The sequence below is a fragment of the Erpetoichthys calabaricus genome, chromosome 2 (assembly GCF_900747795.2).
Source record: "Erpetoichthys calabaricus chromosome 2, fErpCal1.3, whole genome shotgun sequence".
NCBI classification, from domain to species: domain Eukaryota; kingdom Metazoa; phylum Chordata; class Cladistia; order Polypteriformes; family Polypteridae; genus Erpetoichthys; species Erpetoichthys calabaricus.
In genome coordinates, this window is record NC_041395.2 from 320710614 (window position 1) to 320724479 (window position 13866).

The 13866-nt window shown below is 40.7% G+C and overlaps 2 protein-coding genes across 5 annotated transcripts in view; one reads left to right on the top strand and one right to left on the bottom strand.

Moving 5' to 3' along the window:
• The window catches only part of hnrnph3 (heterogeneous nuclear ribonucleoprotein H3 (2H9)), a 51899-nt gene extending 49344 nt beyond the window's left edge, over positions 1-2555 (top strand). Inside the window, exon 12 of the mRNA XM_028795960.2 lies at positions 2353-2555. Coding sequence (XP_028651793.1) covers positions 2353-2366 — 14 coding nt within the window. The 3' untranslated portion in view covers positions 2367-2555. The remainder of the gene's footprint in view (positions 1-2352) is intronic.
• Positions 1-13866, bottom strand: part of rufy2 (RUN and FYVE domain containing 2) — a 105364-nt gene that overhangs the window by 15575 nt on the left and 75923 nt on the right. For 3 of the 4 annotated variants that reach the window (XM_051923464.1, XM_028795954.2, XM_028795952.2), the window contains exons 13-14: positions 12631-12750; positions 3416-3545 (exon numbers count right to left, since the gene is read on the bottom strand). In XM_051923464.1, coding sequence (XP_051779424.1) covers positions 3416-3545; positions 12631-12750 — 250 coding nt within the window. Of the gene's footprint in view, positions 1-3415; positions 3546-12630; positions 12751-12985; positions 13419-13866 lie in introns of those variants that run through there. The other variant, XM_028795955.2, reaches the window with a different exon arrangement.

Below are 13866 nucleotides of genomic sequence, written 5' to 3' on the forward strand. Positions count from 1 at the left end.
AAATGTAACTTGTCGTTCCTTTAACTGTTGTGGGACCACAGATTCTCATAGCGTATGGTCCATTATTGTGTAAATCCACGTTTTGTCCATTGAATGATGCGAATGCGAAAAGACTTTGTTGTCTACTCTTTTTTTCAGACCTCAATTTGTCCTGCTATTTTTTCAATTACACCTGGTTCTAATGATTATTCACCTTTTGTTTGCGGTAATGCAATCGTTTCTATGTTTTCTTTGATACTGTAGTGACTGACATGATAAAGTGTCACACAATTTGCACTTGAACAATCGCCGACTTCCTAACCCCAAACACAACTTTCTAGCACCCTCTCCAACGCCCCCCACTTACCGCATTAATCAATACCCCGCTATCAGTCCTCTGTGCTGTACTCCGCCCTCCCTCAATCGGACCTAACAGTCACTTAAAACCAAAAAGCCCTCAACCTGGCTGGGACGCTACAATACTTTCGAATTTCACTGCTTTCATATTCTGTACCTTTGTCTGCATGTGTATCGCACCATCGTTTGTTTGAGCCTTTCGAATTCCACTGCTTTCATAATCTCTTATCTGCCTTTTTTTTCTCTCCAATGCCTTTGGGTCTCTATTCTCCGTATTGTCCTTATACGCTTTCTATGCGCTGAGAGCACATGATTTGTGTGTACTATGTGCTTTTACACGATTGATTTTTTTTTGATCGGTGTGCTCTTATATATTCCGTATTATCTTTGTGGACCTTTGCGGACCACATAGTGTCTTAACCCGTGCCTGCTTTGCTTCCGCAGTTTCAGACGCGCGTTGTAGGCGCCTGCGTTCATTGATCTTATCCAGGTGGGCTTGTGTGTGTATCGTTGAGCTGTATTGTGTTTGAATTTGGTGTAAAGCGTTCAGCGGTTTGTACAATCCCAAGCAGCACATTATTCCTAACTTCACTCCGCAGTAGTGCCACTCACAATATGGCGGTTGTTTTATTTGCTATTTCCGTTAGTTGAGCTGTACGTGCCTGCGCAGTACATCTCATGGTCCCATCGCCGTGTACCTGCGTCCATGCCATCCGGTTTAGTTAGTAAACCTGCGTCCATGCCATCCGGTTTACCATTCTCGGTTAGTAATATGGATAATGGCACAGAATTTGCACTGGTGAAAGTAGTAAATGACCCGAGGGTTAGTGCTGACACCATCCACATATCTGTCCTTGTTCTACTTGACGTGAGTGCAGCATTTGTCAGAGCAGACAATAATATTCTTTAAAATCATCTTAGCCAATGGGTGGACATCTTAGGCACTGTCTTAAATTGGATTCAGTCTTACTTAATAGGTAGAAAATTCTTTGTTAGTTGTGGTGACTGTAGTACAGTATAGGGATCCATGATATTGTACATGGTGTACCACAAGGATCTGTTATGGGCCCACTGTTATTTTCAACCTACATGCTCCCATTAGGCCAAATCATCTCAAAGCATAAACTACCACAGCTATGTAGAGGACACACAGCTTTGCTTATCTAAAGCACCAGATAACCCCAATACTATGGACTCTCTGATCTAATGTCTGCAGAAGTAAACAATTTAGGTGCAATCAAGGACTCTGACCTAAACTTTAAATTGAATATTAACCATATTGCTAGGACTACATTTTTCCGTTCGAAGAATACTGCAAACGTTACACCTCTTACACCACTACAAAAGGTGCTGAGAAATTAAGTCACACTTTTTATTTTTATACACCTAGATTACTTATTACTGTAATGCACTCAAAACTGGCCTACTTAAGAAAGACATCAGTTGGTTGCAGTTAGCTCAGAATGTCGCAGCAAGAATCTTACCCAGAAAAAGAAAATCTGAGCATATCTGACCCATTTCCGCATGTTACATTGGTTACCTGTATCCTTTAGAATAGAGTTTAAAATGCTACTACTGGTATATACAGCCTTAAATAATCTTGCTCCTTCCTATATTTTAGAGTCTCTATCTCCCTACATTTCAAGCTGTTACCTTAGATCTTCTAATAGTGGTCTGCATATCATACAAAGAGCCAAGCATAAAAAACAGTGGTGAGGCGGCCTTTTACTGTTATGCACCAAAAACACTTTACCAATAATGATAATTCTGGCTAACACTTTGGAACATTTCAAATATCCAACTCTTTAATTTGGCTTTTTTGTAGCTTTAATATGCGCCCTGTGTTGGCTGGGATTGGCTCCAGCAGACCCCCGTGATCCTCTGGTTAGGATATAGCGGGGTGGATAATGGATAGATGGATGTAGCTTTAATATAATTCTACTCTTAACATAGATATGCTTTTCAATGAATCTGCAATCATCATTAATGTTTAATTTTCTCTGTTTTCTTCTCCAGTACTTTCGTGGTGATGTTCTGTGCCACCACCACATGATCAAAGTCTTGTGCAGCTGTCTATGATGTTCGGTTGAAAGTGGAGACCCTAATTTCCCACGAAACCCACTGTGTTGAATCCTTGAAGGCAAAGCCTAAATATAGCCAGTAGGAGCTGGACGGTCTTTTGGCCTTGGATCCCCAGCAGATATACAGTAGTTGTTGTTTTTTTTCCCATCAGCTTAACTGGATGTTTGGTTTTTTTTTTCTGTCCTCCTTGGCCACCTGACCTGATCATCAGATTCACATTCAGAGACTTAAAAACCAGGTCATTCTTTAAGGACTTTACTTCTCTATTAATTGTATATCTATCTTATGTAAGTGTGTATTACTGACTTTTTGTATACTATTTATTCATTACTATTCCTATCTAATTTTAATTTGTTTTTTTTTTCTTGCTTGTATCTTTTTCTTTGACATGTTAAGTACTGTATATATGAAAATGTGCTATAGAAATAAATATTAACTTGCGTATTTGGTCTTCTCATTGTGAGGTGTATTTGAAAGAAGCAATGAGGCTCTGATAAGTAAATAAAATGTATTCATTAACATCTGGACATTCACAGCAATATTTCTGAACTATATGTTTAAAAAGTTCACTACATGGTTAAATAGTGAGTCACACACTCCAGGATACAGCTGGAAATAAACAGAAAGTGAACTTAAGACAACAAACAATTCTTCACACAAAAGACTGGTGACAAACTACCGTGTCATGTATTTGAAGCAGAAACCTTGACTGCTTTTTAATAGTATCTGGATGAGAGATTAGCGTTTGACTACACAAATGAGCTTGGTTGATATTAGTTTTTCTCATTTTTTACTTTGCGATTCACAGATCTTCAAATATGGCAATTATGCTATCCTGAAGATCCCATCCATTCCCCCAATAAATGAAGTAAGGCACACTAGTACAAATTTTAGGAATCAAGAGCTCAACACATATCTAATTACTGTGGTAATAACAAAACAAAATGGAAAAGTTAACAAGTCTTTTAGACTGGGGCAACACACATCATACAGCTACCTTTTTAAGTCGTGGAATTTGTTGCACTTCTGTACTCAACTGCAAAACAGCTTCCTTCTCTGCTTGGAGATCACTCTGAAGCATCTGTCTCCACTCGACATGTATTTTTAGGTCAGTCTCTAGTTGAGCTCTGCAAAATGGGAAAAAATACAGAGTATGAAAAACAAACATTAAAAAAATACAGCTTCATTAGAAAGGATGTAAGAAGTTCAGACATTTATTAAACAAAAAACGTCTAATGAGATCAAAATGCTACGCATATTTTTATACTATTTTATATTCGATGTACTATGTAATCTTTTATCTAAATTATAACAAAATCATTTCGCAATCCATGTGTGATATGATCAACATTTCTGTTGTGGCAGACAGCCGGGTCCCATGCCCGGCAGGGACGTCCCTGCTACTTATGTTCCGGGGGAGCAGCCATGGACAGCTCAGTACCTCCCCCGGATCGCTTGGTGGCAGCCTCCCTGGCCAACGGTGATTCCCCAACCTCCCGCAGGGCTCCATGGGATATGGAGTCCTCTACAGCCTGGTTGGGGGCTCGGGTGGCCGCTAGGGGGAGCTGCATGGAGTCAGCAGCCAGGCTGGACGAATCTTCAGCCCCATCCGGAAGTGCAATTAGGACCAGGTGGTCAAGCACCTGGAACACTTCCAGGTGGGCTATAAAAAGGGTCAGCCACCACCACTCATGGAGCCAGAGTTGGGAGGAGGAGGACTAAGCTTGAGGAGGAGTGGTGGGAGAGGAGAAAGGATTGTTGCTGTGTTGGACTAGTGCTTTGTGGGACTGTGTATTGCCTGTGGGTCACGGGGAAGACGTGCGCCCACGGGTGAAGAAAAAATAAAGCCTTTGTGCATCTATTACGCGCCTCTGTTTCCATCTGTGCCGGGTCGGGTGCCTATATAGCGCCTTTGTTACACTGTCTAACATGGAAAACGATATCATGAACTTTCAACGACAGTCTACACAGGACAAAAAAAAGCAGAAATTGTTTACATCTTAACAGATTGGTAACAGTAAATATTTTTCACACATCAGCAACACAAAGTCATCATAAAATCAAACTTAACTTCTGTTTAGAAAAAGCGATGACCTGGATTCATTTGAGATCATAAAAATCAAGTGGGAGATTTCCATGTTAGCATCAAAAGACTGGATTGACTACAAAGTTTAAAGTTTTAAAGAAAAGCTAAAATAAAACATGCACTTTCCTCTAAAAACATTTGTCCAGGTATTTTTAAATAATTTCTTGGCGCTCCCAGACCACCAGACAAATGTCATCCCTCCAGGATAACGTGAGTCTTATTCCTGTGGGTCACGAATAGTACATCCACTATAGTAGGCACCCAATACGTATTCTCATTACATGCCAAAAGCATTTCCTTTTGATACAACCCAAGTTCCTGCTAAAATATTAAACTCCTCACTATTGATTAGTAAAATTCACCAAAGTGTTCATCCAGCGACTTTGTTCAAAAAATAATTCCTGAAAATCTGCTGGCTCAGGCAAATCTTTTTTTCCCCCCAGTACCCTACGATGCTTTGTGAGGCCAGCATGATATCACTGAGCTGTAGCAGCCAAGCTGGATGGGGATGTCACTACCTGATTGCTCATATACACAACTTTCACATATGCATAATGTAAGTATACTTCACCTCATACTTTACGGCACTGCTCATCTGCTTCGCACATTCTGAATAATTTAAAGAATATTCACGCATGCACGTTGTCACTATTTGATTGGCACCCCAACTAGATTTGTGCCCTGCATGTATTTAAACCAAAAAAAAAACACTTGCAGTATTTTCATTTGAGGACTGCATTAGTGGACCATAATAAGAACATTATGAAAATACTTTGTTGTTCTGTAAAGATTCATTGTATGTGATGTCTTCACTGTTGGATTAAGCACGTTATGCTCCTCACTATGTAGGCAGATCGAGATGTGACAATGATAGTATCAAAGCCAAGCCCAAAGAGTATACAGTGGTTTGACAAAGTGTTCAACCTCCTCTGGAAAGTCACCGTATTTCCATCTTCTATCATTACAACCTATAACAATCACAAATGCAGAACTTTTTATTTCTCTGAGTACATATTTTGAAACATTTACAGCTTGGTGAACTAAACAAATGCAAATTGACAGTCATGTTGTGAAAAATGCTGTTGAAAAAGTAATTGACCCCTTCACATGACACACAGTCAATACTTGGCAGCAGCACCCTTTGCGGCAGTAACTGCTTGCTATCACTTTGGATAGTCATCTATAACCTTAGCACATCTGGATGGAGGCATTTTTTCTCATTCTTCCTTGCAGAACTGCTCCAACTGGGCAAAGATTGAAGGCCTTCGTTTGTGAACTGCAAATTTGAGATCACGCCACAAATTTTCAATCAGATTCAGATCTGGACTCTGGCTAGCCCACTGCAAAACCTACATCTTCTTTTTGTCAAACCATGCTTTGGTTACTTTTGCACAGTGTTTTGGATCATTGTCCTGCTGAAAGTCGTAGTGTCATCCGAGTCCCAATTTCATGGCTGACGTTTGAAGGTTTTCTACCAAAATCAGGATATACAGTACATCTTGCTATCCATTGTTCCTTCGGTACGGACAAGGGACCCAGTGCCTGCCCTAGAGAAGCAGCCCCAAAGCTTGATGCTCCCGCCACCATGCTTGATAGTAGGTATGGTGTTTGCTGGATCATTGGCAGGCCCTTCCATCTGCCAGACAAACACCTTTGTGTTGAGGCTAAAAGGTTCAATTTTGGTCTCATCAGACCAAAGTACATGACTCCAGAATGCAGGACTGAAGAATGCAAGATGTCTGTTAGTGAATTCTAATCGAGCTTTCAGATGACATCGTTTTAGTAGTGACTTTTTTTCTGGCAACACTGCCATACAGCCCCTCTCTTTCCAAAACCTTTGATATTGTAGTCTTGTGTACACAGTGGCATAACGGGGTTGGGGGGGGAGAAGGATGGGGTGGGGGGAGGGACATCTGTCTCCGGGCGCAGCATCCAGGGGGAGCCAAATTGATGTTACGAAATTTTAGAATGAAATGTTTTCCATTCTTAAATGAACTAAAAAGTAAATAAAAAACATACCCAACAGACAATAATTTATCCCCTCCACAACTCTAACATGCTTGACTCCCACCCAGAAACATTTTTGACATTATTAAACAGGTCGCGCGACTGACATGAGGCATTAGTGTATCATTGTCTAAGTTGTTGCAAACACCATTTCTGTGTGCCAAGTGATTTGTGTTTGTGTGTTTGATAGAAAATTGATTGGGCTGTGGTGAAGTATTCTAGTAGATGGCTGCAAAAGTCTAGACGTTTCCCCATCATATTTTCGTACAAATAAATTGTAAGTAATGCAGTTTTTATAAATATATAATTACTTTGCTTTACAATTTGCTATACACTTTCCTTAAAATCATTTTTAAATGCGGAAATCGATAAATTTGCAGCAGCAAAGGCTAGGAAAATTTCTCTTTGAAGTTAATAATTACATTTAAAGCATTATACATCAAACTATTTTTTTTTTTACTTTATACTAACTTCATTTTCAGGTTATTATATTATTATATCCAATGCAATGTTTAAGTTTTTGCAATGTTATATTTGAATAATATTTTAGAATAATTATATGTTCAAACTACCATTGTTGTCTTAATTATTTTACTTCATTCTATCATTATAAATTTTGCGAAACCTTGAAAATATACACATAAAAGTGCTTTAAAAAATGTAAATATTTAAAAATTTAAAACTAAAATAAAAAATATTAATTTTTTTTCTTAAAATACTATTATTTTAAATACATTTTTAAAAATTTTCTTTCCCTTCCCCATTGCATTTTGGCAAACAGGAGGGGGCACGAAGTCTTCAGTTGTCCCCGGGCGCTGAAAACCCTAACTACGCCTCTGTGTGTATACCCACTCCAGCTGCACATACTGAGCTTTGCAGGTCACTGAGAGTCACCTTAGGATTTGCTCTTCTCTGACTAGTTTGCTTGACATTTTCTTTGTTATTTTAACAGGATGGCCTGACCTAGGCCGGCTCACTATGCTTCCAGTTGTCTTCCACTTCGCTATGATGGCCTTCACAGCGGACACACTGAGGCTAAGGAGCTTGGCAATCTTCTTGGCACCATTGCCATTTTTAAACTTCTTAAATCGAAGTGGTTGTCAAGTCACTAGAATGTTCCCTTGTCTTCACTTTTGTCAGTTTTTGAGGTTTCACCAAATAAGCCACTTGCACTGATTTCTCAGTTGTATGTTCCTAAGAATTGGCTTAAACAATCACTTATAGACCAGTCAACAAGCTAGAGCAGGGGTCTCCAACACGTCGCTCGCGAGCTACCAGTAGCTAGCAATCCCTTTCCAAGTAGCTCGCTAAAGGGTTAATGAATCCTACATAAATTTGAAAACTTGATTAGTCCAATTAGGGGTGGGCAATCTTTCCAAAAAATCACATCACGATCCTTTTAACACAAAATCACGATCCACAATCTGAATTGCAGTCTATCTTTTCAATGTGACACACACTTAAGAGAATATCCGGACTCAAACTCATCAAGACCTAAGTAACACTTTATTTTAAATATTAAACAAAGTTGAATTCAATTGTTGTCTTGTTCGCTAGCTAAGAGGAGTTAAGGAACATGCCTGAAGCTGCCGAGTGAGTGAGGAGAGACCCCATGGGCATTTCTTGGATTCATGCAAACAAATCAGTACTGCAAGCGAACGCACGCAAGACAGAGCCACACCCGCCAACAATGGCATGCAAGACAGAGACCATGGGATCCGCACGACAGAGCCACGCCCGCCAACTCACAGAGCCCCGCCCACCAGCTCCAAGACCATGGGATACGCATGACAGAGCCCTGCCCGCCAACTCTAACCCTCCTCCTGAGTCCACCCCAGCACGCAACACCTCACCAAACACCACTTCAGTCGCTTTCGTCTCTGCTACAGTCCACATGCACCTCTGAACCACGTTGACTTTTCATTGTTCTTTTCGGCACTGGCTGCTTTACTATATATAATCCACCAAGTTGCCCGACAATGGAATACGCACGCACGCAAGACAGAGCCCTATGCCCGCCAACTCTAACCCTCCTCCGGCGTCATGGGATACGCACGACAGAACCCCGCCCGCCAACTCTAACCTTCTTCCTGAGTCGCTTTCTCCCGCATCCACCCTCGCTCTCGAGGCATGCGCACTGCCTTCTCATGTGCCCGCCCCCAACTCCTCACCTGAGTCGCTTTCGTCTGTGTACAGTCCACATGCACCTGTGAGTCACGTTGACTGTTAATTTTCCAAACACTGCCTCAGTCGCTTTCATCTCTGCTACAGTCCACATGCACCTCTCTGAGCCACATTGACTTTTCGTTGTTCTTTTCGGCTCCAGCTGCTTTTCTATATATAATCCACCCAGTCGCCCGACCATGGGATATGCACGCACGCAAGACAGAGCTATCCCAACCTCCTCTTTTATTACAAAACCTCTTGACTGGCAAGAACCCGCTGTCACGAAATTACTGTGATCATATCAGGGAATACAACTCTGCTTTAGCTTTCACTTCAATGGGCACCCACATCGCTCAACCATCTGGCCACAGACTGTATGCTTTCAGAATCCACGGTCAAATTTATCACCAGGTCTCTCCTTTATATACCAATCCTAACACGTCACCACAATACGGTCAGCTATATATTTTCGATTCTGCTGAGGCTACCACTCAACGTTTGCAGAAGGAAATGTAACAGCGCTTGCAGTGAGATTTTGTTGCTGCAACTAGACAAAATGCTACGACAGGTTAATCCCTTCGCTAAGTCTTACATGCAAATGCATGACATTATCACTCACAGTAACCCTGTTGCTCTGGATATGAGAAGGTATAACGCCCTGTCCTGTCAAACTGATGTTGCTGCTATCTTTGTAGGTGAAGACGGGGAACCTCCTGCATAACGCGACATTTGCATATACCCAAGGGGAGAAGCTTGCAAGCGTATCTCTGTACTCAATATGAACTGTGACCCCATGGTTTATCCACTGCTGTTCCCTTATGGAGATGCAGGCTGGCACATACAATTGACCCATGTTGAGGAAAAGTGAACCGCAAAAAGAACACGAGTCACGCAGCTCCCATTTTATGCTTACAGGCTTGCCATGAGAACTGCGTTTAGCGTCTTGCATTCCAGTGGCAAACTCTTCCAGCAATACGTCGTCAACGCATATGTCAGAACAGAAGGTGGGCATTTACATTACCTACGCTCCCATCAACAAGATTTGCGTGTAGAGCAATACAGGGGACTGCTGGATGCTGTCGCTGCGAAAGCACAAGATGTATCTGCCAAAACCAGTTTTCAGTCACGGACAATTGTATGTTGCTCTCTCCAGAGTTCCACCTTTTCATTCACTTACAGTCGTATCCTCAGACCCACCCCATTTGGACAACTGTGTCTTTCAGGAAGTGTTCAGCCATCAATAAATAATTATGCGGCGTATGCTACGTTGCGGGTTGGCTAGTAGATTATACTTTATTAATAAATATATATGGTTTCAACTCCCACATGTTAATGCAGTATTTTTTTTGAAGTGCAGATGGTTCACACTTATTTCCTTCCATCAAGAACACAGGAATGCCTTGTGAATGGTAACAAATGTTTCGTTATTATTACTATTATTTCATAGTGTCTCACATGGTTTGTGACTCTTTCACAGTTTGTTTTGACTGGTGCTGCTACACGTGGCTAATTCTTATGTACCCAGCATGAACTGCCTTAACTTAACAGACCTAGCATAAATCCACCAAGATTTGAAGATCAGTTTTTGGTACTCCATACCAGCAGTAAAAGGATACATACCGGTGACCCACAAAGTCTCAACTGCAATGACTCTTTGTGAACGACATATGGCCAATTTGCTGACCAAACCCAAATAGGGCAACAGGGAGAAAAGCCCTGTGTTTGGCTGGCACTCAGGGGCAGGAAATAGTGGTCGTTCCTGCTGAGCGCTTGTGAGGTGCAGGAGTGACTGGAAGGAGGTTGGCTCGCCGCGTAAGGCTGCAGAAGGCAGTGGGAGTCGGAGGCTTGGGAGGTGGAAGCCGCAGCGTAAGCACCCTGGTCGCTGGTCTACGGAGCCAGGGACCAAAAGGCTTCCAGACCAGTAGAGGAAGAAGTTCAGCTGCAGGTAGGGTGACTACCCTGGTGCATAGCCCAGAAGGGAGAAGCAAGGGAGCCACCAGCAGAAGGTGGCACTGGGTCTTGCTTTTAAAGGACTGCTTCCATCTATTGTTTTAACCTTGCTTTTAATGGAAATATTTATTGGATTTTAACCTCCTCTGTTTTACCCTGTTTTTAATGGTTTATTTATTTATTGACTTTTAGAAGCAGTACACTTTTGGACACTGATTTGGTTTTAACTGTTTTTAATAAAAGCACTTCTGCACTTTGCACCTTCCCCTTGCTTCGTTGTGATGTCTTCATTGACCAGCTCATCCGGCAACATTACCAACGGTGTTGGGTATAAGGGCTCCCAAAAGTGAAGTGGGAGCGTGAAGCAGAACCCGCATCATCACACAGTCCTGTCCAGGGTTTGTTCCTTGCCTTGTACCCTGTGCTTGCTGGGTTAGGCTCCACAAACCCCTGCGAGCCTGTTCAGGACAAAGTGCAGTACTTCCAGCATTCTAAGAAGAGGTGCATATACACTGTGCATCAGCCTCAATGTAACACACCAGTCACATGACAGACAACAAGTTAAACATAAATAAAACAATTGATTTATTTATACAGTGCAACAAGATTGATCACAATGTTAAGGGATTTTGTGACGTGTAATAATAATTATACTGGTTATTTTCACTGCTTTACAGAAGCACACCTCCACTAAAATCTTATGCTTTCTGAGAAAAAAAACTCTATTCACAGTGATTGTTGGATACAGATGATCACAGAAAAACAATGTTTTACACTTTCAAAAAATACAATATACAAAGGATTCAGAGAACATTCAGACCCCTTCCATTTCTGCACATTTTACTGTGCTGTACATTTAATTAATTAATATATAAGGTCCCTCAACATACACATCATGTTGGGACATAAAGTTAGGAAGTCTAAGGGCCTCTCTGCAGACTTTCATTGTCATACTGTGGTGAGGCATAGATTATGGCAAATGTATAAAATCATTTTTAAAGCTTTGAATATTTCCATGACTACAATGGTTTCAATAATTGTGAAATGGAAGAAGTTTGGAACCACTAGGCCTCTTCCTAGATTTGGCCATCTGGCCAAATTGGGTAACCAGGTGAGAAGGGCCTTGATCAGGGAGATGACCACGGACACAATGGTTACTCTCACAGATCTTCAGAAGTCCTCTGCTGAGGTGGGAGAGGAACATGTTGAAATGACGAACATCTCAGCAGCCTTTCATCAATTAGGTGTTTAAGGTAGAGTGACTAGCTCCCACTTGGAGTTTGCCAAATTGCATTTAAAAATCTCTAAGAGCACGAGGAAAATGATTCTCTGGTCTGATGAGACAAAACCTGAATTCCTAGTGAAACAAGCACTGCTCATCACCTATCTTATACCATTCCTAAGGTGAAGCGTGGTGGTAGCAGCATCATGGAGAGGGAGGTTGGTAAGAATTGAGGGAAGAATAAATGCAGCCAGATACACAAAGGTCCTTGAAGAAAACTTGCTCTGGAGTGCATGCAATCTCAGACAGGGACAATGTTTCATCTTTAACCCAAAAACGATCCGAAATATTCAACCAAGACAATGCTGGAGAAGCTTCTTGGCAAATCTCTGACTGTCCTCAAGTAGCCAGCCATAGCCTAGACAGTAAACCCCACAGAACGTGTGGAGAGACCAGAAGATAGCAGTATACAGATGCTTCCCATCTAATCTAACAAAGGTTGAGAGGATCTGCCAGGGAGAGTGGGATAAATTTAAAATTTATAAATTTATCTATTTAAAATTTAATGTACAACATAATTAAATGTGAAAAGTGAAGGGGTCTGGATACCTCCTGAATCCACTGTACATGTAATGAGTTCAGAAAAAGTGTGGCAATGCCAAACACTTAAACTATAAAATATTTTGGATATTGGAACAAATATATAATCTGAGCTGATTTACTGATATTTTCCAACCTCCTATGTCATTTTGTGTTATGTATCATTCAATCAAGTACTTACAGCTGATTCTCTCTTTGGAAAATCTGATTCTGCAGGTTTTCGGCCTTACTGGCAAAATCCTGTTTGAATTTCCTGGCTCCTTCTTCTGCCATTCGCCGCCCCTTCTCTGTATGCTGCAATCTGGTGTAATTCAAATCAACTTTGGGTAAAACGGAAGCTAGAACAACAAAGGATGTAGGAGCGAAGAAACCAAAAAAGGAAGGAAAAACAAAAACACTCACAAAAAAGGCAAAAAAAAGAAAGAAACTGAAACATTTCTAAAAAAACAAACAAACTGCATAGTATGTGGAACGGGGGCTGAGGAAGAGGCTTTAGGGAAGATCAGTAAATTCCAGCAATATGACAAAGACCCACACAATGTCAGCACACTTTATTTCCTTCTAAATAGTGCACTCAATGGACAAAAAGATTAAAGTAAAAACAGCTAATTTTATTCAACTGTAAGTAAAAGTAGGGTAACAGTTCAACATGATTACACCTGTTATTGTTTTAATGGCGCACTAGTTTACTACATGTTTTTACACATTTTGTTATTACAACATTGAGGACACATTATTTTCCAATCTATAAAACTTTTAAAAACATTATAAAAGTTCCCTTTTTATGTAATCAGATTGTTCTGCTAAAACTGCATGTTTGTGCAACCCTGACTATTTGATTGTATCCAGTTTGTTGATGCTCAGAATGAAATATCTTTAACAAGCTTGTACTGGTGCTCAGTGTCATTGCTGGCACACTTCACAAATGACATTGCAAGTGTTCTGGTCTGGTTCAACAAATCTTTGTCACTACACCACACAATGGGGGCGAAAGATAGAGTGAGAGAGAAGGTACAGAAATCGGGGAAGTTGAAAGGTACCAAAAGCATAGAAAGTAAAAATGTATGAAATAAAATGAGAAAAAAAAGATGGGGGTGGAGGAAGAAAACAGGGGAGAGAGGATGTCAATATCAGTGAATTCATGTTACTAAAAAGCCTTAACATATTATTATACGAGCCATTAGTTTAAAAAAAAAATTACAAAAGATGACATCATAAACAGACAAGAGAGGGTAAGTTGATAGAAATGTGATTGAGCCATGGATGCAGTTTAACAAGGAAGTCAAGAGAGCAGTTTACAAGAAAGACAGAAAGTGTTTCTTGTATTAAATTTATTTTAGCATTAAAGAATAGATTATACTCTTTATTCATAAATATATACTGTTTCAACCCCCACCTGTTAATCTGCCTGTTTTCC